The sequence below is a fragment of the Drosophila persimilis genome, unplaced genomic scaffold, assembly GCF_003286085.1.
Source record: "Drosophila persimilis strain 14011-0111.01,24,50 unplaced genomic scaffold, DperRS2 tig00000124-arrow-pilon, whole genome shotgun sequence".
In the NCBI taxonomy this organism is placed as follows: domain Eukaryota; kingdom Metazoa; phylum Arthropoda; class Insecta; order Diptera; family Drosophilidae; genus Drosophila; species Drosophila persimilis.
The window spans coordinates 5,232,910-5,258,489 of record NW_020825294.1 but is presented as its reverse complement, the minus strand read 5'-3'; the positions used below and the strand labels follow the sequence as shown (position 1 = coordinate 5,258,489).

Here is a 25,580-nt window from a genome sequence, read left to right as displayed (position 1 = left end):
TTAGCACCGTTTCCCCCACCAGCCCACCATTCCATCCCCATGCCCCCCCCTCTCTCAGGAAACCCATGAGTTGCTCGCGCTCATTGGACAATCATTTAGCCAGTTGTCGCTCGCTCTCTCTCTCTCTCTCGCTATGCCTCCCTGTCTTTCCTCTCCTCTCTTTTGCTGGTGCGGCTGCTGCTTTGAGTGTAATCAATTACATTTCGCTTTTGCAAATTCAGCTATTTATTTATTTAGTTTCCAGCTTTCCCTCCCCCCCCCCCCCCCCCCCCCCCCCCCATTATTATTAGTAGTAGTCGAAAGGTACATACGAAACACATATTTCTGTGCGAAAGAGTGAGATAGACTGTCGTTACAGAGGCTTAGGCGTTTAGGGGGTATTAGGATTTTGGTTATGTTTGCATATGTAAAGAAAATATTTGTGAACCTACAAAACATCAATCTGCTAGGGTAGCCCAATCTTCGGACCCCTAAGCACTCCGCCTTCCTACCTCTGCGGGGGGGGGGGGGGGGGGGGGGGGGGGGGGGGGGAATCTAAGCGCTGAAAGTGTAACATCCCCCTTTTTGCATACGCCTTTGTCTTAGGTTGGATATTTATCAAAGCGTGTTTATGGCTATCGGTGTTTTTCTGTTTGTGTGGGTACATGTCATTGAGTTTACTTATTTTTTTTTTTTACTTTTCTTCTTCTTCAGTCTCTTTCTTTCTTCTGCTGCTGCTTCTTCTTTTGTGGCGTCGCCATTGCCGCGCCGCTTTTACACAAGCAAATCAGGCAAAGTAATTGCAAAAACAATAAACTAAAAGCAATAGTAATATGCATACAGTCTTATATACATACATATGTACGAGAGTGTATGTTTTTTTTGTGACTACAGCAGCGATCAACAAAGTAGTTAAAGCAAAACTATTTGCCCCAAGCAAATGTGCCGCTTTTAAAGAATTTCAAATAAGCATTATTTTGTTTAAAGGTAGAGCTGATAATCTTGCTTATATAATTCACAAAGTAAGATTAGATAACACAAATAAATGTTGTAGCTGTCCGCTGACCCTTTCGGAGATCCGCATTGAAAGAACATGCATTATGATAAAGTCTATCCCTCACTATTCCCTTGACCGCTACTGTATGTTTGCCTCTACTATGTATATAGTGTGTGTGTGTGTTGTTTGTGTAAGCCAAAGCAGACATCTGAAAAATTGTGAAATTATACTTTACTTATTGCGAGTGTAGCCATAGCCATAGCCATAGCCCATAGCCATAGCCAGTGTCTGCTCCCATTGTGCTCTATGTGTCTGCGTTGGTGGTGTCGGTGTACCGGCCTTTGTGTCTGTGTCTGCGCACAACTGTACATTTGTTTTAAATAAGCGAAAAATCGATTAAAGGTGATAATAGACAGGCAAATTTCTGTGTGTCCAACTTTGGCAGCGGCGACAACGAGAGTCACAGCCGCCGCAGCCGCAGCCGCAACGACAACGATGTCGCCGCGACGCAACATTTCGGTGTGACCCTCCGAACAACAACACTACTGCGGGGTGGGGTCTACATTCGGACATTTCTTCTTTTCTTTATGCCACATCGTTTAATGAGCCATGAAATCTGGAGCTCCAGCGAGCGAGCGAATTTTCTCACAAACCCAAAGGTGATGTAAAAATGTTTTCCCAATTCGCAAACCCCACCATCGACACCGGCATAACAGCTGGTAATCCAATTACAATCCACCAAGTCCATCCAGACGAATGTTCCTGTGCACTCAAGAAGGCATCCGTCCGTCCAGACGGGTGTCGTCAGCTCTCCAGATAACGACCTCGGAGGGGGGCGGACGGAGCGCCAGACAAAAATCAAATCAAAATGTAGCTAGGTAGATAGTATATTGGGGATCTTCTCGATCACATAACGATACAAGACATGTAACTGGAAGGCTGAATTTAAGCAGCAGCCCCTTACTCCTCCCCTATTCCTTGGATGACAGATTCAATAATTTGCTTGAGGACAAATCGATTCCGCAGACGAATTTTGTACAAAAACTAAAATGTATTTCAATTAAAATTGATCTAGACTGCGTGGATACCGTGCGAAAAAATTATGTAAACAATGTATGAGAGGAGGATTGTCTTTGGTATTTTACACTCCTCTCCCACACTCTCATTTATTGTGGGTCAAATATTCGTTACATTTCAAAGGTGAATCAAAAGAGAAGCCCAAAAAAGCTCAAGTCAAAAAATACAAACACGAACCAAAGCACAAAACACAACTGTCAAAAAAAAAAAAAAAAACTTTGAGCTAACTAAAGACGGAGAAGAGAAGGTGAATGAACTGTTGTGTTGTCTCGTCTCGTCTCTCTCAATCTTATTTCTCTGTTGCGGCTGTTACTGCTGCTGCTATTGTTATTGCAAAATGTTTAATCATAAGTTTCATTTGATGTATTCGTAAAAGCATTCCTTCATTCAGCTTTCTTGGCCACTTGAAAAAGATACGAGTAAGTCTGTAACCAAAAATTAAATCAAAATGTGCCAATTATACAATCTCTTTTTTTTTGTATGACTTTTAAATAAGTTACAACGAAAAGATTAACTATGAAAAAATACTTAAATTGTAGACTTTCTTCCAGGAAGAATATACTATATTTTTTAAGTGGATGTGGTTTTCGCTTGGGTTTTCCAACGTCTTTACCCTAATATTATGAGGTTAGAGTTTAGTGTGTTTACAACCAGCAAATAACTATTTTTTATTGTGCTTTCGACTATTCGCGCTAGTAGCTTAGTATATGTGCAAAGGTTAGATGCCAAACTATTTACAAATAATAATTTCAATCGAATATATGTATATAATTGGGAAATGTTAAATATTTTACTTTAACAACAAAGTAATATTCCAATATTCGATGTCCATCAAGTGAATATCAAAACAGCTGTACGAAGACATCATGGGTGCACTGTATGAGTGTAGAAATGTGCACATACGATGCATGACAAATTATGAATGTACATATGTAGAGACGTACATACACACATAAATACATATGCACAGTGGTATGTACATGCTTTAATAACAATCAAGTCAAGTGGCCCCTGGCTCGACCCGCTAACAGTAACTAAAAAGTACAGTTGGTTTTTGTAAGAAAAGCAACACCAACAGCACCAGCAGCAGCAGCAAGTCCGTCAAGAGCCAAAGAGCAAACCAAAGAGACTCTCGGGTGCAGGGGTGCTCCAGCAGAGGTAAAAGTAGAAGTAGAGGCAGTGCCAAAGCAGAGACAGATGGGCGCAGCAGCGCAACGCGCACACACACACACACTCACCGAAACGTACATAAAAATGGTAATAAAATAGGTAAAGTAACAGCAGCGTCGCGACGCTGCTGCCACACACAGTTTTCGGAAAAGCCAAAGAGCGCAGAGCCAGCACCAACTCCCCTAACACACACACACAAACACGCCCGCGAATAGCGACAGAAAGTCAGCAGCGACACACAAAAGTTCGCTGGGCAAAAAATTACAAACACGTCGCGTCGCAGCTTTTTGAATGTGTAACGGCACATTTATGGCATGTCCAATTGGCATTAGAGATGAGCAATGAGCGATATTGTTGCTTCCGAAAAATCATATCAAACAGAAGATGGAATCCCAAGAGTTCATAATTGTGGTAGTGAGTAGATTGTTTTAGAGTAACTATCCAAAACACTTTCCATATTTGGCCAGCTATCATTAACACCTTCGAAAACAAGGTGATAGAAAACGAAAACCTTTGTCGATGGTTTGCCAAATGTTCAAAAATGAAGCGTTAATTCTTTATAGCACTAGCCAGCCATATTGCAACACACAGCACAAAATCAATAGAAAACGCCTGCCCATCTCTAGTGCGTGGACACATGCAGTGGATGCATATGATGACGTTGCAAAATTGTCACAGTGTGGCCAAAGAGAGCAAAGCAGAAGCGTGGATGGATAGGAATAGGCATAGGCGAAATGTGACAAAACTGACGCCATGTTTCCCGCTAGAATAACGAAAGGTGTATATGTAAAAATTACCTAAAAAACGCACACATGCACACAAACAGTCGTCCTTCCTTATACAAGATACAAGTCCTGACCCGATTATCGAGTTAAAACTGTTGTATAAAAATTTGCACCTGGACCTAAACCGGATAGAGGTGCCCATTGTCATTGTGGGATTGAGAGTATGTGCAGAGAGGCGGCGGCAAGCAGTAGAAGCAGAGAGATGGAAGTTCAAGAAACAGCCGTTTTGAGCAGAACAACTGCCAGAGTGAGAGAGAGAGAGCAAGAATGAGAGTCGAGTCCGCTCTCTTGAATGAATACTAACACGAGCGCACTGTGTGCCGGCTAAAGCCGAGAGAGCGGCGAACAGCTCACACAAAGCAGAACACACAAGAAAGAGAGAGGGAGAGAGAAAAAAAAAACAGCCCAACAAGTGAAATGAATGTATGAAGAGGAAAAAAAAAACAACAAAAAATACGAAAGCAAAGCATAGCGTGCGCTAAAGAGAAGGCCAAAAGCAAAATTACAAAAGCAAAGCGAGTATATCACGTGCTGCCTGCTGCCGCAGACGAAGGGGGGGACGAGGGAGGGGCTGGACTGGTGCAGACGGAGAGGAGTATGGAGAGGGAAGGGGTCGTGTGCCGGCCTTTGGCGGCAGAGCAGCCAGCGTCAGCGCCATGTTAGGGGGATTCCAACCGAGAGACAGAAGAGACACAGTGACAACATGCCGACAGCTTTTCGTATAGAATGAGAGTGAAAAAGCGACAAACAAAAATGCGAATAAAGTGGCAGATATACGAAATGAAATTTTTAAAAAAGATGGACAGAAAAAATTAGCTTTGGTTTTAAGAGGCTTTCATTCCAGGATTGTGCTGTTGTTACTGTTGATGTTGGGTGGTCAAAGGCGGCGAAAAAGATGGCGAGAGCGACAGAGCTGAGAATCAAGAAAAATCTCAAAGGCAAAGCGCAGACCGAGATGATGATGGCGGCGGATGGCGGTTGGCAGTTGGGCGGCGAGAAATGGAAAAGACGGCGGCGACAAACCAACAACATTACGGCGACAAGTACAAAAAAAAAACACGTATTATGCATGGGATGGGGGCATATACTATACGGATGAGTGAGGAGTGTGGCCTGTGTATGTGTGTATTGGAGATTTCGCATGATTCGTGCAAATTCGCCGCATAGTTGTTGTTGTTGTTGTTGTTGCTGGTTGCCCTGCTCTGCTGCTTCTGCTCCTCCTCTGCTGATGCGGCTGCTCTTGCTCTTACTCTACGTTGTTGTTGCTATTTTATTCGCATTCGCATATCCGTGGCGCTGCTTGGGCTTTGCCTTTTGTTTGTGTGGTATGCATGCGGCTGTCTGTATCTGTACATCTGTCTGTATCTGTGTGTGTGCTTGTGTGTGGGGTCGTCGTCGTCGTTCATATGTTTTGCGCCTTGTGTTGTTTGGTCGGTTTTGATTCGGTTTTTTGGGATGGATGATATGGTTTTGGCTTTGCCTGGTGCCCCTGCTTTTCCATCCATCCATTTGTTCCGTTCATTCTCGCTCTTTCCCCTGTCTTCGTGTTTGTGTGTGAGTTTGTCGTCTCTTTCGATGAATTGTTTGCTTCAGTTTTCTTCTTCTTGTTTGCTGTTGTTGTTGTTGTTGTTCTCATTTGCACGTCACGTAAGGCGGCGCTGCTTTTTTCTTTTCTTCATTTTTTTTTCGCCGCAAATAATGGGGGCTGCCCACTCTCTCAATAAAATGAGTGAACGAGTGGTCATAGGGGCGGGGGGAAGTGCGGTTGAGTGGAAAGGGTATGGCGTGTGACGCTTTTTTATTACTGCTTCTCCCTCTGGTTCTGAAATTATTTCGTCTGCTTGTGTGTGTGGGTTTCTCTTGTTTGTGAGAGTACGTTTCTTTGTGTGTGTGTCTGCGACTGTCTGCCTGTATCTGCTGCTTGGGCTTGAAGATACATAATTATTTTTCTAAAAAGCATTTTCTGCCTTCCCATTGTTGTAAATTTCTCAAAGTTTCGTGGTAACCTTTGCACGGCTCTACCTTATATCAGAATACAACTTAATTTCTAGGGTTAAACAAATATTTACTCACCTTTTTTATGGTTCTCTGCTGGCAATGGTAATGGTGCTGTGCTGCTAATCCGTTTCGACGCTCTCCCTCTCACATACAAGCAGTTTTACAGTTCATTTGGTTGGTGGTCACGCAATCAATTTTTTTCGGACAAGAGCGCGCGCGAGTCGATTCTCGTTCGAGAATGACAGATGACGACGGAAACAAGGAATGACGACGAATACAACAATTGCTAATTCAAGTGTAGATACAATAATTGTAGCACAATTGTACCAACAACAACAACAACAACCACAACAGCACCAACAAAAGAGGAATGTAGAAGAAGCACAAACTACAAAAGCGCAACGATTGCCATTCGCGGACTGTTGCTGCTGCTTCTTGCTCTCCTCTCTCACATACAGTCAATCACACTCACACATATGCACACGCACACACGATAATTACAATTAAACATGATATACGCGCACGTAGAGTTGGAGCAGCGCCGCCGTCATCGTCGGCAGCAGCCAAACAAAGAAATCGATAGATATTACTGAAAATCTCTGCTGCTTCTTCCTCTTCTTATTCTCCTCTGGTATATATCTTTTTCTTCATTTTAGTTGTAGCAAAGGAAAAGACCGCAAAGAAGTCATGAAAAGCAAATGACAAAAAATTGTTTCAGCCGATGGATGCCCGCCACCGTCTCACCAGACGAAGAGACGCACAACAGACGCGTCGCGTCGAGAGCAGCGACAAGCGCATGAATTTTACGCTCTCTCATCAATTGCGCGTTATAGTGTGAGAGAGCAGGCAGGCACAGCACCATAGCATAGCACGGCACGGCACGGCAGGCCAGGCCAGCCAGCGAGTGGCCCGGCTAGAAAAACGTGTGTCCGAGCGTGTGTTTGTGTGAGTGTTGGAGAGTATGGGTAAAAATGAGCAAGAGGGAGGCAGACAGATGAGTTGACAGAGGCAGAGCAGCCAGCAATCAAATGGTTGAAGCCTAAAGAGTAAGAAGAAGAGATGGGGATAGGATACCGTTGCAGGGGCAATGTATCTGCCTGCTCTGCTGCTCTTGCGCTCAAATTAACATAGCGTATCAAAAGGGTTCGACTTTAATTACTCTTCAATTCGGCTAGCCAGTAACCAAACTCAAGGAGATGCTGCAACCATAACAAAATATGTTATGTAGCAAGCACAGAAGAGGGACGGCAGAAAATGTATCATTTCGTAGAGTTGCAGGCTGCAGGGGTGACGACGACAGGGAGATTGTCTTTTGCACAGGTGCAAATGGTGCTGTGCTCTGTGCCTGCATCTCCCGATGTTGGCAATACTGCAGCAGCACTCACACAGCCAAAAAGGGAGACCAATACATACACAAAAATTTATGCGACGCGCGATACGCGAAAAAAGGCAACAACATTTTTGGGAGTCAAAGAAGAAGAGTGTGCGAGTGGGAAAAGGAAGGCAGCAATTATAAATGGCGAGCAAACGCAAAATCTCTTCGACAAAGAAGAAACGGCAAAGAAGAAGACAAAAATCAACTGCAACTAATTTGTGCGGTTCGAGAGAGACCAAGAGCAGACTTGAAGAAAGAAATCAACTTTGTTGGCTGCTTGCTTGTCTCCACCACCACACCACACCCCCGCAAAAGACATCAAACATCATGATGAAGCTCACACATCCACAAACACACACACACACACACAGCTGCACAGAGAGGTCCATTTTTAATTAGACAGCAGAAGAAAAAAAAACTTCCAAGACTTCACTTCTCTTTCACACATTGAGATTTTATTATTTATGTCTTGTTTTAGAAATTGTTGTAATTATTTTTGGCCAATTAATTAACACACACAAACATACATATTTACAAAATGCACTTGGCACTAGGGAAAACAATTGAAAATTGGACATTGGCTTTTGATTTTCTCTGCCGTCGCCGTCTCGCGAAATACATATTTCTTTTGCCGTTTTTCTCGTCGCTTGTGTGTCGTCTTGTGCTCGCTCTTCGCTCTCCTCTCTCTTCTTCTTTGCACATTTTTTTCTTTTCAAGTGTCTCTTTTTCGGGTGCGATTTTCAAATGCATTTTTCGCTTAAAATACGCTCAATTTTGTTGGGGTTTCTTGCTTATCCGGTTGCCGGCAACTTTATCAGCGTTTTCTGGTTAATTTCATCAATTGATTTACACTTTTAATTACCGTTTAATGCAAAATTCTAGCAGCACTATGTCGGACAACGCACCACACGAACCTCCATTTTGTTTTGTTCAGTGTGACCCATATCGATAAAATATATCGTACGACCCTCAGAAATATACCAAAATATACCGTCTCATTTGAAAAATATACCTTAAATATACTGACGAATTCAAGTTCTATCATATTCCTCGTTTTTGATATTCCGTCGAATATTACGAGCTATTTTGAGCCCTTAGCGCTGCCCACATAATTCTATCCAATTAATGAACATATTTTCTACTTGACTGTTTTATTTTAATTACTTGCTTTATGGCATTTCGCCTAAAAAAAGGTTTTAGCAAAAAAGGTCAAAGAAAAAGAAGCAAGTGAGCAATCGTTCCTATTCCTCAATTTTGATATTCTGTTGAATAATGCTGGCTAACTAAGACTTTTATCTCTGCCTATATAATTTTAAACCATTGATAAATTCATTTTCTACATGATTGGCTAGTTTTTAGTCCTTGCTTTTATTGTATTTGGACTAAAACAAGGTCTAAACAAAAAAGTTCAACCCAAAAACAGTCAAAGTGTGGTCGCTTCAATGGTCAACCAGAGAATGGGCAATTGCATACTCCATTTCGTTAAATTGATATGAAGATACTGTTTTAAAAACTGTTTTTAAACGTAATTGCCAAATACATTTTCTCAAATTGATATGTTTTAGACGTAGTCATGCATTTTATAAAATTCCTGTATAAATATTTCAATCCCGATACCAATTCTTGGTCTCTGTAAGAAGACCACTACCTTCAAAATATCGTTGGAATACCTTTAAAACATAGACTGACTAGGTTCTGCATACATTGAAGCCGAACATGACAAACATTTCCTCCATTCTATAATATCCTCTTCCCAAGGGTATCAGACTGTTGCTCTATGCCCATACAAAGTAGCCGCAACTTTTGACTCAGTATTTCTACCGATTCATACCCGATTCAAAGAGAGCATTAACCGATTTGAAGAGAGCAAAAAGAGCCGATTACCGTTTCGAAAAAGCCCACAGTCCCCTTTATTTAAATAACTTGAGCTGAGCCGTGGCCGCGTCAGTTTTGACCTTGCAAATCGTAAAAATATAACGATTTTTTTGTTGACATTTTTATTTAAAATGTTGCAAAATACACAAATTGATGGTCCTGTCCTTGCTCACCAAGTCGCCCATTGTCAACTTTGCGTTTTGAATCTGGCGGGCAATTCTAGATCTAGCCCGATGAATGACGTGAGTAGTGAAATCTCCCATCACTACTTGCAGTGTGAGTGGTGGCGCTTCCAATGTGACCATTTTCTCAACAGCAAATGTTTACATTTAGATTTGAAAACTAAAAAACATTTACGTTAGTTTTATGCCACTTTCAGTCTTTTAATGGGTGGTTTTATTTCATTTTGCTCTTCATTTTGAACGTCTTTCGACATTTCGGTGCCTAACCCATCCATTTCGTCATCTTCCGCTCCGCTTTGGTCATCGTCGGAAAACACTATGGGACCACTTCCCTTAACAAACATTATTGTTTTGCCCAAACGTCGCGATTCGGCACGCAAAAAGATTTGCCGACAGAAACGATCCACAGCATTCTTTCCCTGATCCTCCGACAAACCAAATATAAAGGCTCTAAAATGATAAATTGATATAAATTAGAAGCCAAAGCAAATCTGGCGAAACTTACAGATTCGCGACATCGTAGGGTCCACGCAGCTGGAACTCATGCTCTGCTCCACTGCTGAGAATTATATTCTTTGACTTGCCCTTGATGGAGTAGTTCTGGGCCATCTTTATCATGTCCTTGCGATTGTTGGAGTCCGCAATAGCTGGGGCGTATTTGATCTCAAAGAACATGCCACGACGAACGGCCACCTGGTAGGCCTTTCTGTTGACCGAAAGCCTCGAACCAGCAACAGGATCGAAGGTTATTATGTCCCCTGTGAATGTGGTGCAGCAATGCTGTTGGAGAACGCAGAATAAATGAGAGTTCCAAGAGTTTATATCCCAGAGCGCTTACCGTCAGTGCGGCATCGGTTTTGGGCTGTCCAGCAATAAGATTGAACTTTCTCAGATTATACGAAACACTCTAAACGGGACATAATACATTAGTACGGGAAAAAATAGCATACAATTAATAGCTTACCATCGCATGCGAGAGATTTACATCCACATAGAGAATTGTTATCCTCTGCAAAATTCTCAGCTTGTCGGCAAACTCCTTCCGCAAATGCTCGATGCTGTGTGGTGCGGGAAACATCTCGGAGCCACGTTTACCGGCATCCTTTTTGCTGTGGTCGAAGCTCTGGTCGATGGCAATCGTCTTATAGCCCACTAGAGGTTGGGGATAACAATTAATGCATTCCCGCACTCAATCACACTCTAATCTACTCACACTCCACCAACTCGTTGAGTATGGCCCGCATTTGTTTGTCATCTTTGCTGAATGGTACGCAAAAGTCGAAAAATGGCTTTGTTTGTTCCATTTCTTAATGTTATATGCCGCAAGCACGTGCAACTGGTGCTCATGTAAAATTGGTGCACTCCGATGTTAAATATAATATTTAATAGCTATTGAATGTTGGCACTACGAACAAAACTAGTTTTTGAGGTTTCTGTTGCATTGCATTAATACAAATTAAATAAAATTCGGCGCAAAAAAATGTTCTCTGTTTACATTTGATCAATTTATTACATGGCAACAACACGGTATCTACACTTTTGCTACATAATGGAAGGAAAAATAAGGTAGACTCTCACGTTGCGTTCATGATGAATGAACGAACTTAACCCACTTAACCCCCCTCTTTTTAAACAGGTGAACCACTTGAGTTAAACCGCTAAAAATACAACTAACTGTGAAGTGTTCTTTCACTTTTTTAATTTAAAAAATGACCACGTGTCATTATGTGTGTTATGTAAATCACAATTAGATTGACCCAAATTACCAACTGATACTAGTTTCAGGCTAGGCAAGTCTAGAAATATTAACTATTAAAACTGTTATTTTCCGAAAAGAACATAATATACTTGCCATAAACTTGATGTTTATAACAAGCCATTTATTTGAACTGGTGAAGAATTGTTCCAAAATTAGTTGTTGGGAGTTATATAGAGATAAACAAAATAAGCACATGGTTTGCACTATGCCTTCGTCTAATAATCTTGAAATCAATGTTTTGACTTTCTGTGGGCGAAATCAGATTGCTCTGCCAGCAGACCAATTAAAATCCAAACTACAGCATATATTTCCCTCGCTCACAATGCCTGCTTCCGCCCTATCTGGTTTTTAAATTTGAAACTAAAACTACTTTCGGTTCGTTCTCCATATTGTTAAGTGTGACCATGCATTAGAAGACTTCTGACATTTGCCATTGACGTCATTGACTCCATTTTAGTGTTCACACACATATAGCTTTTTTTTTGTCGACGCTAATTTGACTGTGCAATTAACGTTTTTTGATTTAATAAAACAAACAATGAAGATCCCAACCAGTGAAAAAATAAATGAATCAGCCGATCGCCTAGGGGTGCAAACGAAAGCACAACTGTATACCGGCCTGAGCCACATAAAGAAACACTTTCAAAACAAGAAAATGTTGAACGCGTACACAGAAGCTCTGATGGCCGTCTCTTCACACGTGACTGCTTCATTACTCCTTGAAAAGCTAGATCGCATTAGCAGTCAATACCGGACGACTAACAAAGCCATCGTGAGATGGACCACGGTGGAAATGTCAGGATGTGGGAACGTCGCTGACGCGGACATTTTCCTGTCCCTCAAATACCTGGTAACGCCCGAGACGCTCGAACTGTTCAATTACAAGCGCAATGGCTCACTCGGATCCTTTTCGTTGGACAACCTTTTGACTGCCAATCGATTGAAGCGGCTGCAGACAAAATTGAGCGTGATTTTTAGCTGCCAGAGCATTCAGATACGCGTGATTGAGGGCATACCCGAGCACACTCTGAATGCTGTAATTACTTCAGAATTCGAGGCGGCTGCCAAAGATGCTTTGCATTCCTCCTACGACGACGCCACTCGCACTCTCAACCTCTCGCGTTTTCACGCCAAGCCGGAACTGACCCCTTACTTTTGCCCCTTGTACGTGGACAAGTTTTTGGAGGGCGTTCTGCGCTTAATATCCAAAGAAACGCCCCAGGTGTCTAAGATCGTTCTCAGAGACAACTACTTGTGCTCGCTGAAGGCATTTAGTGTGATTCCTAATGGATTGTTAGCCGGCTTGGATTGCCTGGATATAAGCTCGAACAACATTGGCGATCTACGCGAACTACAGTATCTGACCAATCTGAATTTGAAGAATCTAATCCTACAGGGCAATGGGGTGGCTAATCTAAAAAATGACATTCTAGCCATTCTTCCCCAACTCCAGAACGTGCAGAGATGTCGCCAATCGCAGAACAAGGAGAACGTTTCTATGGGTCGGCCAAAATTGAAGCTGTTCGGGAGTGCAGTACCCGAAAACTTTGTCAAGACCTTTATCAAGGATTTCTACCAGTTCTTCGATCATCCCGACCAACGCTCCCAGCTGGAGCAATGCTACCACGAGTTGGCCACGTTCTCCTTGAGTGTGACGGAGGCGATGAAGCAGGTCTCTGCCTACAGGCTCTACAATCGCAATTACACGAGCCCACAATCTGCTTTTGCCCGCTCGGCAAAGCTGCAGGTTGGTCGTAAGGCTGTGGTCCATGCTCTGGGTCGCTTGCCCAAGATGGAAACCTATCTCCCAGGACTCAACGTAGATATACAGATGTCCACTTCTCACGTGCGCATTTTAACCATTACTGGCCGCTTTACGGAATACAGCTCCACTGGCCAAAATCTGCGTAATTTCCAGCGCAACTTTGTATTGGAGCGGCAAGAATCACCAACCATCTGGTTGATAAAAAACGATGTGCTCTGCATAATTCCAGCCATTGAGAATAAGTGTATTAATCGGTACAAGGCTTTGAACGAGTCCCATGGGCACTCTGGGCTGGAGAAAATTAACATAAATATCGCAACGCCACCCCGAATATCAATAAGTTGCAAAAGCTTGGGCGGAAATACACTACTCAAGGAAATAAATGCAGTGTCTCCAATCATTCGGAGCACGAATCCAGAACTAAAGGATATGCATCGTTTAAATGGGCCTGGTGCAAGTTTATATTCAAATGGTCAGGACTTCATATCCGAGCACCTACAACAAGATGTCCTGATACCAGATAAAAATGCTCTATTTGACTGGGAAAAAGAGATCGATGATAACTTGACCGATGATTCCGATGATTCCGATAAGCTCGTCATCAAAATAGAAAAAGAGTTTGATCTATAACATAGTTCAGAATCCTAATTAATTACTTAAACACTTTTCAAATACACTGACACACACAACCACATAATTATAGAAAAGAAGAAAAGGAGTCCGGAGTCCTTATATTACTTCCCTAAAAAACCTACAAACACAACTCGAAGAACTTCACCCGCATCAAGCGACGGAATCTGCAGTTCGTGAGTAGAAATTAATTCTCTTGAATTTTTCATGCCAAAGCTATTTCCCATCTAATTCCATATGTTTTTCTGCAGACCCAACATTCATCTTCAATCAACGAGAGTGGCACACCGACGATGCTGCTACTGGATATTCGAGGTCTAGTCACTTCCTGCAGGACACATCGCCGCCGTCTTCCATCGTGATCACCTCGGCGGACTTTAGCAATCTCAACTTTCTTCAATCCACAATCAGCCAATCCAATCAGAAGCTGAGCCTCACTACCACTCCGATCAACCAGACGGACAACGGCATAAACGAGGGGCGCAAGGTCCTGGAATCACTGACATTGCGTGAGGTGGATGGCACTCTGATGAACAGCACGGAGAGCATACCCAAATCCCCTGGCCGCAGATCGCACCATCCTGATGTCTATGCGCCCACCCTGTCCATGTTCATCCAGTGGTCTTTTCACCTGCACGCTCATGCTGTAATCCGGGTCTGAGTCCCTGCCGGGAGATAACTTTTGCACTGCTTTCACCTAGATGCCATCAAAGCAAACCATTTAAAAAATAAAATACAAACATTTCAAATTTTTTAATTGAAATTTGATGCCGCCGGCATCAGCAGTTGAGTCGGATTCGGAGGAGCGGCAGTGGCCCACATCCACAAGTCCAACGAGAAGGCCCATCATCAGGCGGCAGCCATGAACAGGAAGAACATCAGCCCCAGTCCCAGTGCGCCGTCCTGTTCGTTTCGTAGCGGCTTTCTGCGAAGACGCAACGTGCTCGATGCGGACAGCGAGCCATCGACCAGCCAGCAGGCAGCAGAGGCTAGGCAGAATGCCTCCGCCTCGTCCACGGAGATTGCCATTGCCAGTGGCAAGGCAAAGCACCGGGGCAAGGCCCGCAAGGATATGGAGATTGAGTCTAGAGTTGAGGTGCTCGAGGACATGATACCCATGTCGATCAACCGAGCAGGTTTGCCGGTCGTGCGGCCAGATTTGGAGCAGGCGCCTACGGATGATAGGAATGGCGGGAGGAAGGGAGATGGGGTCGATTCACGCGCGATTTTGGCGTTTCCTGATGCCACAGTGTCCTTTGATGAAAGGCCTCCCGATAGGCCACAATCCAAGTCGCGGTTCAGCTTCTTGTCCAGAGGAAGCTCTATCAGCTTAAATGGATGGCGTAGTCATCGCGGAACGGTGTCATCCATTGCCACGCCCATAGCGCTGGGGGCCTCCATGGTGGTGCTGATGATCCTGCCGATGCAGGACTTCCTACGCGGTGTCTTCGCCACAATGCTGTTCAAGGCTCTAATGGACTCCTGCGGCAAACACCTGCGCTGGGTCTTTGATCATTTCATGTTCTCCGCCCATCCGGAAAGGGGTGTCTTCGGGATACCGAACTACGAGGACATGCCCATCTGTGAGATCCCATCGTCGGCGGATCAAAGGACGATTGTGACATACTCGGGCTGGATGAACGAGATAGACAGCTACGATCCGCACACCTTCTCCTTCCACCTGACACGATCAATCTATGTGCGACTGGATGGCTGCATCCTGAATATGTCCGGCACCCAAGCGAGGATACCGAAGCGTTGCATGTGGAACGAGCAGCCCATCGATTCCAAGAAGGTCCTTTTCACCGATCATCGCTCCTATGATCTGAGGGACTGTCGCGTTGAGCTACTGCCCGAAGGCCTGGCCAAGAAGCGGTGAACAGTTGATCCTTGAGAAGGACCTCTCTTCAACACTCATATTTAATTGTCTTCTTTTGCAGCTACTTCAATCGCAAGTATCCCATCCAGCTGACCATCCAGAACGCCTGTAAGTCACCCACGTCTAGTCTGTCAACTGAATCTCTGTCGATCTCAACGCTCAGGCTGGAGTCCAAGGAGGCCCGAACATCACTAAGCTTTGCCGAGGGCTCCACGCCAGCCGCTGAGGATCAGGAAAAACAGAATCTTGCCGCAGACATGAGACGCATTCAATCGAACTCGAACTCGAATTCTGAACAATCTCGGAACAATGTCTATGCGGACGTGGAGCTGAACGACATCTCGGTGCCCTGTGGCGATGAGGTTCGCCTGCTGCTCTTCACGCGATGTGACCGGGAGAAGGAGGACTGGTATCGCCGCTTCATCGCCGCCAGCAAGGGGCGTGTCCATGAGCAGGAGCTTCAGGTGCCGATGGCACGTTTTGTGGAGGACACTGACCTGCAGATGGCCGCCGCCAGGCAGGCAGCTGCCCGCATGGACGACGCCATGGGTGGACTCAAGGTGAGCAGGTGCTTTCGTGTTTTATCTCGACCCCGGTCGTTAATATACGAGTACTTTGCACTTACCATAGGCGGTTCCGAAGGATAATCAGATGGATAATCGGAGCTTGGGCGAGGTATCGTTTGCCACCACTGTGACTGAAGGTCAGCAGACGCCCGACTTAGAGCTCGAAGAGATAACCTTGGATGATTTACTTACCGAGGCGCCAAAGGAGGAGACATTCGAGGGAATGATCATGAGTTCCGATGTGTCTAGGAATCCTGCAGATTATGTCCGTTTCATGTCCGTCTACCAGGTGTGGCTCCTTTTCTCCCTCCGATTTTTCACTTGTAGTTTTCTATTTTTCTCTTCGATCCATGTAGAAAGCTTGTCGACAGTCCCAGATCCCAGTTACCAAAGTATCCCGCCTCGAGAACGGCTCAGAGAAAAGGAAAGTATGTTTGTTGGTTCAATTTTCTGCCTTTTTGACCAAATAGACCAAATAATAAGCAACATTCCTACATAGAATCGGCGCGCCAAGCGCCAAGAACATGAATTATGGAAGGGGGTTAACCATTCCCTGTTTCTGGGCCCCTCCGGCAGCGTTGTCTGGGCCAATGTCCTGATGGGGCGCTGTCTCTTCAGCATGCTGCATGATGCGATACTCCAAGAAAGGATCAAGGAATTTCTGCAGAAGAAGCTCAACTCCGTTAAGGTAAGTGGAAAAAAGTCAATGGAGAGAGCTTTTCATTGCTGTGATTGGTCCCACAGTTGCCCAGCTACATGGAGGAGGTGATCATAACGAACATCTATATGGGCGGATCGCCCGTGCTGTGCCATCGAGTCTCCCAGCCTATGCTGGACGAGCGCGGTGTGTGGGTGGATGCGGACCTCACCTACGAGGGACTGGCTCACATTACGGTGACCACCAAGCTCAATTTGCGCCGAATCCGAGCCAAGGCCAAGGCCACGCCATTGGAAGCCGAAAGCGTTCCCAGCGCATCGGCACAGCGAGATCTACCCCAGTATATGGGGGACGATGACACACCGATGGACAGCACGACCGCCATCTACGACAGCGATGGCGAGAGTAGTGGCTCCTCCGACGAAGTTGACAGCCCACCGACGGGCGCCACAACTGAGAATGCGTCCAGGACTGAGTAAGTTCCCCTCTTCCATGCTGGATTCCTGCTGAATTCCCGCTGATATCCTCTCTGCGATTGTTTCAGCAACTCCCAGAACACGCCGAGGAAAACACAAAGCATCTTCAAGATAGTCCAACGGAAAGCCGGATCAAAACTATCCCGATATGTCAATGAGCTGCCGTACGTGCAGCGACGCATAGAGAGAATGAATGCAAACATCACACTACGCGTTGATCTCAATGGCATGGTGGCTCGTGGGACAATCAACATACCGCCCCCGCCGTCCGATCGGGTGTGGTTGTGCTTCCGGGGGCCACCACGATTGTGGATATCCACGAAGCCTCAAGTGGGCGACAAGTCCGTCGACTGGACCTTTGTGACCAATGTCATTGAGAGCAAGCTGTGCGAGACTGTCAACAAGTTTTTGGTCTACCCGAATATGGTGGATGTAACCATACCCCTCCTGGCCAAACCCAGCTACGAGGACGAGTAGCCCAACTAAATGTCTAAACGCATATTATCATTTGACACAAAGTGTGTGCACATTCAGAATCTCCCACGTAAATTTAACCAGCATAATACATGAGAACTTTTTCCATGATGTACATTTAGAGTGAAAAATTTCTTAATTAGGGCTAAGGTAGAGTTTGGCCAAGGCCAAACGATTCGCCAACGATTGAAACGCCGATTTCGATAAAATTCATTTTAGAATTTTGTACATTGATGTCTTTTAAAAATGGTTTGGAATATACCCAAAAGCGATGTATATTTTTCTTCTCACAATAAATTCTTAGGTTTTCTGGGGTTTTTTTTTTAGATAGTTAAATATCTAAGAAAGGCTTTGTGGAAGAACTTTCTTCATGAATCATCTTTCTTGTATAAACAGCTGAAAAAACTGAAAAAATTAACCTCTTTTTGGATTTTAACAGCTTTTAACATCAAAATAAAAATGAATAATGAACTTATATTTCAGTTATTCAAATTAGTTAATAAATGTAGAAAATAATATAGGAATCACTCTGTGATTTGAAACTTTTAATTTATTGGCCTTGACGGAACCGTCCATGAAAATGCTTTTGCATTGTAAGTAACAATTAAAGTTCGATATTTAACACGCAAAAATATCTACATTCTTATATAAGTCGACATAGGAACAATTAGAATAGTCATTTCCTGCACAAATTCACTTAAACCGAACGAACATCAGGGAACATTCCCTGCCACGACAGGCGGCACAGGATCACTAACCAGATTCTCAGTTCGGACGCCGGAATCGTTGTTCTCCTCTATTTGGGAATGTTCCTGGTACTTTTTGGCCTTGGCTCGTCTCGATTTGATTAGTATACCATGGCCGCGACAGTCGCAGTCCTCGCCATAGCACTTGTCCTTGCAGCACACGCGGCATAGATTGAATTCACACTTTGATCCCTGCGGATTGGCGCATATTGTGCAGTATTGAAGTCGCCGTTCATGACGTTGGTGGACCTGGTCCTCGGTTTTATTGGGTCGCCGCTGGCGTCTTCGCAGCTTCTTCATGCGTTTCCGGGAGATTTCATTGCCATCTTTGTCAAAGTATTGACGCTTTGCGCGATTCGGATCAATGGCTGCCAGCTCTTTTTCGGCAATTTTCTGACGATGGGATTCGGGGGAGGCGCGTATGTACGGCTGGCAGAGCCAGGGCGAAAGCTCGAGCTTCTATCAAGATAAAAACGTATGAAATTTAACTTTTTCTTTAACTTCTTTAACTTACATCTGTACTAATGGCGGCATCCATTTCCTCCGGTAAATACTCCACTTCCTTCTTATGATAGGGCTCATATTTGGCCTGGACCTTGTCCACAACCGCTTGGAACTGCACTAACTGGTTCGAAGTAGCCAGCGTGTCCCTAAGCTCTGAATTCTGTCGTATATTCATGCTATAAACAGTCGGGAAAGTTCTCTTTAAAGGGCCACAAAATAGACATTTATCTGTGTAATCTCACATGTGATGGAAGAGCTTGAAGAGGTGTCCTCTGATATAAGAGCTGGGACAGGGATACAGATCCACAAATTCTAAGTACTCTTTGGCCACTTGCCAGACGGGCGGTGCTAGGCCTTGAAAGATGGCCGGATTATGTAGATTACCCTCGGCAGTCATCACACCATCCACGCCCGTCTCGTCCAGACACCGGTGGACATCCTCCAGTCCCAGTATATTGCCATTGGCGAACATGGGTATTTTCAGGTGCTGTCGCACCTCCTGTATGTAACTCCAATCGGCCACACCTGTCAGGGGCCCCTTCTGCTCTCTGGTCCGGCCATGAACGGTGAGGAGCTGACAGCCGGCAGCCTCCAGCATTTTGGCATATCGTAAGGTTTTCTCTCGATCCTCGAAGATGCGGATTTTGCAGGTTACCGGAACGGATAGCTTTTCGTGCAGCGTCCTGACTAAGAGAGAGAAATGAATTCATTATAATATAAAACCTTTAAGTCAATTCCACTCACCAATATCCGTCAGTAACTCCCATTCGTCCTGCAGAAATGAGCCATAGTGTCCCCTCTTGGCGATTGCCTGTGGACACCCCAGATTTATGTCCACCGCATCGCAATGATCCTGCGCCAACAGCGCAGCATCCAGTATCTGTTGAGCATCATTCCCGCAAAACTGAATGATCAGCGGCCTATCCTCTGGACACGTTTGCAGTGCATCCTTGCGATACTTGGGATCGTGGGCGAACAAATTGGCATGGTACATGGGCGAGTAGCAGAGTTCGGCTCCATAGCGACGGCAGAGCATGCGCCAGGCCAGCTCGCTTTGGTCCACCATGGGCGCCACCACATACCGCGGGGATCCCAGAGTACGGCGATAGAAGTCATACCCTAACAGTTTGCTACTCTCTGTCTCGCCTCCCTCATCGTTGACCATCGTTTAATGCAGTTGTAAACTGTAAGAAATATAGAAGGAAATCTCTTGTTGTTATTATTAGGCACTACAGCTACGATCGCAGAGATTTCATCGTAAAAAGTATCGAATCGTGGCAATTTATCTCGATATTTCAGTACATATGCACCGAATACATAGCCACTCATTATTCAATTGAAAACGAATGAGTAATGAAAGAATATTAATTATTATGATTGACCCTTTCCTTAGGCATTGACTCTCAAGTGTTTTGCCCCCCGACTTACTCATCTGGCAAATAAGTTGACAAATGCCCGCAATGCTGGTGAAAAATGGTGGCTCATTTTTTAAACCCCTTGGGCTTAAGGGCTGGGGGGAGTTGGTTCCATCACCACAAAGGTGTTTTGTGGCAACTAATTAGGGACACATTAGCCAGAACTGGGTGCGGCCGAGCGTAGGGCTGGGGTTGAGCCACGCACAGGTGGACAAAGTGCAAAAGCTAAACAAATTTACATTGAGCTGTTGACAAAAAAACAAAGGAGGAACACACGTGGTAGGTGGAGAAAGCTGCACTGGGGGAAAATATTCAAAGCAGACCAACAAATGTCATCGGATACTGTCCTAAAATGCCAATATGATTATTGCAAAGAATCTATAGAGGATCTCTCGATTGGTTGGGCTGTACTTTTACCCTGGATTCGGAGGCTAACAATCTTCGGCAACGTCTCAATAAAAACTCTATAAATTGAAATATCAGGAAGTTCAAAGCCTGCACTTATTGGAACTATACTATTTTGTATCAATCGAGAGCATATATTATTTTCAAAACTGATTTCTCAGTGTATCAGTATGGGATTGCCTTTGATAGTGCAGTATTGGGGGCATTGGGTATTGGGTATTTTCAAAGTTGGAGTCTAACGTTTCACTTTCATTGAAAGTGCACTTCCAATTGCAGTTACTTGTTGGCTTTTGTTCCAATTAACTGGGTGCATCGCCTCCGCCTCCTCTATTTGCTAGCTTACTTGCATATTTTCTTTTCATTTTCATTTTCACTTTTCTTCAACCGTTTTTCGTTTACGTTTTCGCTTTCGTTTTTGGGGCTTGGCCCAGTCACAGAAGCGTGAAAATTGCGCTTCGAGTCAATGCACAGCAGCAGCAAAAAGTGTGGCAGTGGCTGTGGCAGTGGCAACAACAACAGAAACTAAGTACTCCTCGTAACATAGTATAACAAAAGGCCTTACTAATTGAGTTATTCGAGTTGTGCATGCACTTCAAAATCTTCTTAGCAGCTTAACGAAATTTTCAACTTGGGGATCGCACTGTTAGAGCAACAAAGTTAAATGGCTTAAAAGTACAGTCTGGCAAGGGGCTATAAGGTGGCTTTGGGTGGGTACAATCGATCTCTTGTGATGAAATGTTGACCATCGTTGGAAAAGGCTAATACCTCACATAAGATTTATCAATGAAATATCTGTTTTCAAAGAAGAACGAAAGTTATCGCAATTAGTCAATTGTCGACTGCAGCAATATCGAACTTCAAGGCGAGCTATCGATTATTTTATCGAGCTCTATTATGCAAGCTTTTATCAAGCTTTTTATCGGGTTTGGTTATCATTATCGAGAATCGTTCTTTTCTACTAAAGAAGAGATAAGTTATAGTTTGAGTATGAGTTTAGTTCCGGAATTAAGTTTGTTTTGGTGTAAATACACCCTGTCGAATACTTATGAAACGCACTGTAGATGCATATCTTACACAGGTAGATGCTGCCAAATGCCCATCCCAATGCTGCCTGCCCTCAGCCTGCTGCTTGCACAATAACTTGCATAACTTTGCTCAATTGAAAATTTACTTTTGCTCCGCTTAACCCACACACACACATACACACACACACAGCAGTCACTAAGACGAAGAAAAGTTTTTCCATCGAAAGTTTACTGACCGGAAATGGCATGCAATTTTATCAATGGCGAAAGGCAGATATCCGTACGCCGCTTTTCCCTTTCCCTTCTTCCTTATACTTTTTCTGTCTGCTATTTTTGGGCTTCTGTTTCTTACTCTTCTTCCTTTCTGCTACGTTCCTGTTGCACACCCCTGGGGGGCAGGGGGCATGGGTCAGGGGTTACAAAGTTTTTTCCTGCTGACAATGCACGCCATTTTGAAGCCCCCTCCCCACCCGATTGTCTGCGAGTAATTAAAGTTTAAATGTACAGCCAAAAACTTTGGAAAATTGCATAAGAACTGAAAATACTACAACAACAAAAATAGTAACGAGCAAAGTAGGCGTGGCGCATTGGCTGGCAGCAGTTGGCTTTGTCATAATTATGGCCAAATTACCCAAAAATGAGATGTCGGCGGCTGGTCGGGGCCCTTTTGGGGGGGGGGCCAGCAGCAGGCTTTGGGCATTTTGCAATTAAGAACTTTTCGCAGAATATACAAGACTGTTACAGTCTGCAACTAGGGAACAAGTCTGGTAATGTTCGCAAATTGTACGAAAAAGTGATTTACAAGTTGTAAAAAAAGTTTCCGCACCGCTTTTATTATTTTGCATAACATTTGTGGAGCATAGTAGTAGTAGGGCCTACATTTTGTGCAAAAGGAACAACAATTCCACAAAATATTGAACTTTAACCATTTATTATTCGAAGATCGTTATGAATAACGTGTAACTTATACGTTTATAAATGGAACATATTGGGTTTACTTTCATTTAATTTAATGCATTTTTAAAGCCTTTGCTTGAACTTCTCCAAATACTCCTCAATAACCATTTTGGCACGATTTAAAGTACTTCAAAACTGCATAAATCAAGTCCTAATTGCTGAAAAATACTATTCCACTCGCATTGGTTTGTGGTTTGACATTACAAGTGCATCAACGTCAACTTTAGGTTCTTAGCAGGCCCACACCACACAGTTCTCATCCGTTGAAGACTTTTGACAACCTACCAGACTCATGCTCTAATTAACAACCAGCAAAACTGACTTGTCTTGGCAGTGGTTCCATGTAAGTGTGTGGTGGCTCTTAGAAGTCATTATTTGGAGACCCTGGAGCACCATTTGGAGTCGTATGCCCTATAGATACCAAGTCCAGACTGGAATCCTGCATACCCTTTGCTCTGTAGTCAGTTATAAATTATTCTACGTTTTCTATTTTGCAGAATGTAAAATTGAAATTACGATCTAGAGAGGTTTTGTTTTATTTTTCGGATAATTAGATTAACTATAGTCGAGTCTACCCTGATTTTGCAGTATAAACATCTGCAATTTCGCGGCATATGTATCCCTCTGACTGACAGAAACTTTCGCCCTAACAAAGTGAATTCATTTAATGCCGCAATCTCTCAGACACACTCAAATGGTCAACCGCAGAACGACCAAAAGAGCTATGCAACATTTTGCAATGCACTTGGCCGGGTCTGAACGGGTAATTAGGAGACCGCAGACAATTCCATTCGGGTGGTACGTTGTTGCTCGCATTTTCTGGAGCTGACGGCAGCAGAAAATTGAATCAGTATCCCGGACACTGCCAATCGCCTTTCAATGCTTTCGATTTCTGGGCAAGGCCATCGAGATGGCGAAGGAGAAGGAGCTGGCTGCCACCGGCCAAAGATAATTAATAATTTCCGCACCAATTAAGGCGGACCAAGCGCCAAAGCCAAAGCAATCTTGGCTTTCTCTGCATTTAGCAGAAATGCAATACCGAAGGGGGTGGGCGGGGGGTGGGTTGGGCTTGCAGCAGTGAAGCATGGGATGAAGCCACACCCACCCAACCGCACATTGCATGTGGCGGGAATGGCAATTGCTTTGGCTCATGGCCATCGCCATCAGCTCCTCCTGCACTGCTCCTCTCTGGCCCATCATCTGGCTCCCATCAACCGCAAGGGGAATTTCCAATTTCCAGAATGGCTCCTCTATGGCCTATACGAAAGGGGGGTAGGCTAGTGTTATATTTATTTAATGTTAACCTTCCATCGCATTGGTCAGTCGACATTATGAATTCAAAAGTTGAGCTTGCGCGAAAAGACATGCAAGGAAAGCGCCACGAACTAGAGGGAATATTAGCTCAAAGAAGAAAGCAGGAAGGGAAACCAATCCACTAAAATAATAATACGGAATGATGAAATTAAGGGCAAAACATAACATCTATGGACTTGAAAGCATCAGTATGAAAAAGTAAGAACAAGTCATTTAGAATAAATAAAAATTAATACAATGGTACATCATTTCTTCATAAAGGATCAATGGGTAGCAGGAAGGACGTGCCTCGTATACCCGGATTGTACTCAAGTTACCCGGACATGAGGTAGCTAAGCAGCGTATTGCATTTCTTTTGTATCCCCAATGGAGGTGGACTAGCAAAGGACCATCTCGCTGAGAAAGGTTACCCTGTAGTTTGGTCTCGAATGGGAAAAGACAACGAGCTGTTCGGTGAACTCGGAACCAGTAAAGACAACTAATTCCAGTGAAGTTTCTAATCCAATTGAAGCATTCACTGAGCCCGCACAAATCAGCCTCGTGATCCCTGAGCTTCCACCAACAACAGCAAAAGAATTAGCCTTAGCCCTGGTTCCTGGGAAAAGTGCAGACGTTGGCAGTTGGCATGCCCCACCTTTCCGACCTGCCGTCCCCGCATGCGGAATGTCTGAAAGCCAGCTCCAAAGTGGGGACTCAACCGAAGGAAGCTCAATGAAAAATTGGTAATGCGCAAAAAATGTGAATTAACTTGCTTGCCATTAAACGAGGCGTTAAATCCTTTTCATGGAGCCGAAAAGGGAGGAGAAACGAGCTGAGAGAGGGAAACAGGAGGAGAGCGGCTACCTTGGTGGGGTTGACATTTTTATTCTTTTGAATTTCTGTTTTTCGATACCCTGGCAGGCAGTAAATAAAGGTATTATCGGAACATTTCGTCTACATTTGCTATAAGAAAAACAAGAATTACTTGTAGGTTTTAGACCTGAAGTCGAGAAGAAAAACTTTTGCTGGTTGATGAACTTAAAGGGTATTTAAACTTCGATCCACTAAAGTTATTTTTCTTGCGTTTTTTTCCTGTGGTTTTGTTTCCCATTGTTCCCTCTCGCACTTCACCCCTTAGTTACGTTCGGCTTTCGCAAGGTATATCAAAAAGAAGGTTAGGCAGTGAATAACGGCCTCAAGTTGGCGTACAAAAATTGTGGCAGTTCCATGCTTGAGTGCGTGAAGATCTACCAAAGACAATATAAATGGTAAGATGGGTAGGGTCGATGCATTTTAGGTTTTTTGAAGCCTATCCATCGGGGAGAATGCAACAGCAAAAGGACACCGAGGTTCGGCACCGAGAATGCAAATACACAGCGTTTTCTCTTCTCGAGTTTCACTGATTAGGGTTTATTTTGTTGTTGTTGGACCAGGACACTTGCTAGGGTCTCATAGAACGGCCCTGCCCCACCTTATACGCATTTAATATACCTCTTGGTGTCCTCATTCCCCTTCCTCGGCACTCCACTCCACTTCACCTCTGGCTCCCTTTGCTCTTTCCACTCAAGTGCCGCAATTTACTTAGAAGCT

At 44.1% G+C, this 25,580-nt stretch overlaps 5 protein-coding genes across 5 annotated transcripts in view; 2 read left to right on the top strand and 3 right to left on the bottom strand.

Annotated features, from left to right (window-relative positions):
- Positions 1 to 8,260, bottom strand: part of LOC6593600 — a 49,279-nt gene extending 41,019 nt beyond the window's left edge. Inside the window, exon 1 of the mRNA XM_026987935.1 lies at positions 8,244 to 8,260. The gene's annotated coding sequence lies outside the window, so the exon portion shown is untranslated. The remainder of the gene's footprint in view (positions 1 to 8,243) is intronic.
- Positions 8,261 to 9,614: 1,354 nt separating this feature from the next.
- On the bottom strand, positions 9,615 to 10,847 carry LOC6593604 (ribonuclease P protein subunit p30). Its single transcript, XM_002018623.2, has 5 exons — positions 10,652 to 10,847; positions 10,403 to 10,590; positions 10,277 to 10,345; positions 9,944 to 10,218; positions 9,615 to 9,888 (listed from the first exon to the last, which is right to left on the bottom strand). Exons 1-5 carry the CDS (start codon positions 10,740 to 10,742, stop codon positions 9,621 to 9,623), a joined length of 891 nt encoding a protein of 296 aa, XP_002018659.1. The 5' UTR covers positions 10,743 to 10,847; the 3' UTR covers positions 9,615 to 9,620.
- A 900-nt stretch (positions 10,848 to 11,747) lies between these two features.
- LOC6593605 (nuclear RNA export factor 1) lies at positions 11,748 to 14,317 on the top strand. Its single transcript, XM_026987698.1, has 2 exons — positions 11,748 to 13,768; positions 13,844 to 14,317. Exon 1 carries the CDS (start codon positions 11,853 to 11,855, stop codon positions 13,590 to 13,592), a length of 1,740 nt encoding a protein of 579 aa, XP_026843499.1. The 5' UTR covers positions 11,748 to 11,852; the 3' UTR covers positions 13,593 to 13,768; positions 13,844 to 14,317.
- Positions 14,318 to 14,356: 39 nt separating this feature from the next.
- Positions 14,357 to 17,760, top strand: LOC6593606 (testis-expressed protein 2). The gene is made up of 7 exons (XM_002018625.2): positions 14,357 to 15,467; positions 15,533 to 16,031; positions 16,102 to 16,326; positions 16,394 to 16,465; positions 16,537 to 16,725; positions 16,782 to 17,170; positions 17,240 to 17,760. The coding sequence occupies exons 1-7, from the start codon at positions 14,455 to 14,457 to the stop codon at positions 17,646 to 17,648; spliced, it is 2,796 nt and encodes a 931-aa protein (XP_002018661.1). The 5' UTR covers positions 14,357 to 14,454; the 3' UTR covers positions 17,649 to 17,760.
- A 415-nt stretch (positions 17,761 to 18,175) lies between these two features.
- LOC6593607 (tRNA-dihydrouridine(16/17) synthase [NAD(P)(+)]-like) overlaps positions 18,176 to 25,580 on the bottom strand; it is a 29,080-nt gene continuing 21,675 nt past the window's right edge. The window contains exons 2-5 of the mRNA XM_002018626.2: positions 19,640 to 20,079; positions 19,138 to 19,582; positions 18,906 to 19,071; positions 18,176 to 18,850 (exon numbers count right to left, since the gene is read on the bottom strand). Coding sequence (XP_002018662.1) covers positions 18,359 to 18,850; positions 18,906 to 19,071; positions 19,138 to 19,582; positions 19,640 to 20,060 — 1,524 coding nt within the window. The 5' untranslated portion in view covers positions 20,061 to 20,079 and the 3' untranslated portion in view covers positions 18,176 to 18,358. The remainder of the gene's footprint in view (positions 18,851 to 18,905; positions 19,072 to 19,137; positions 19,583 to 19,639; positions 20,080 to 25,580) is intronic.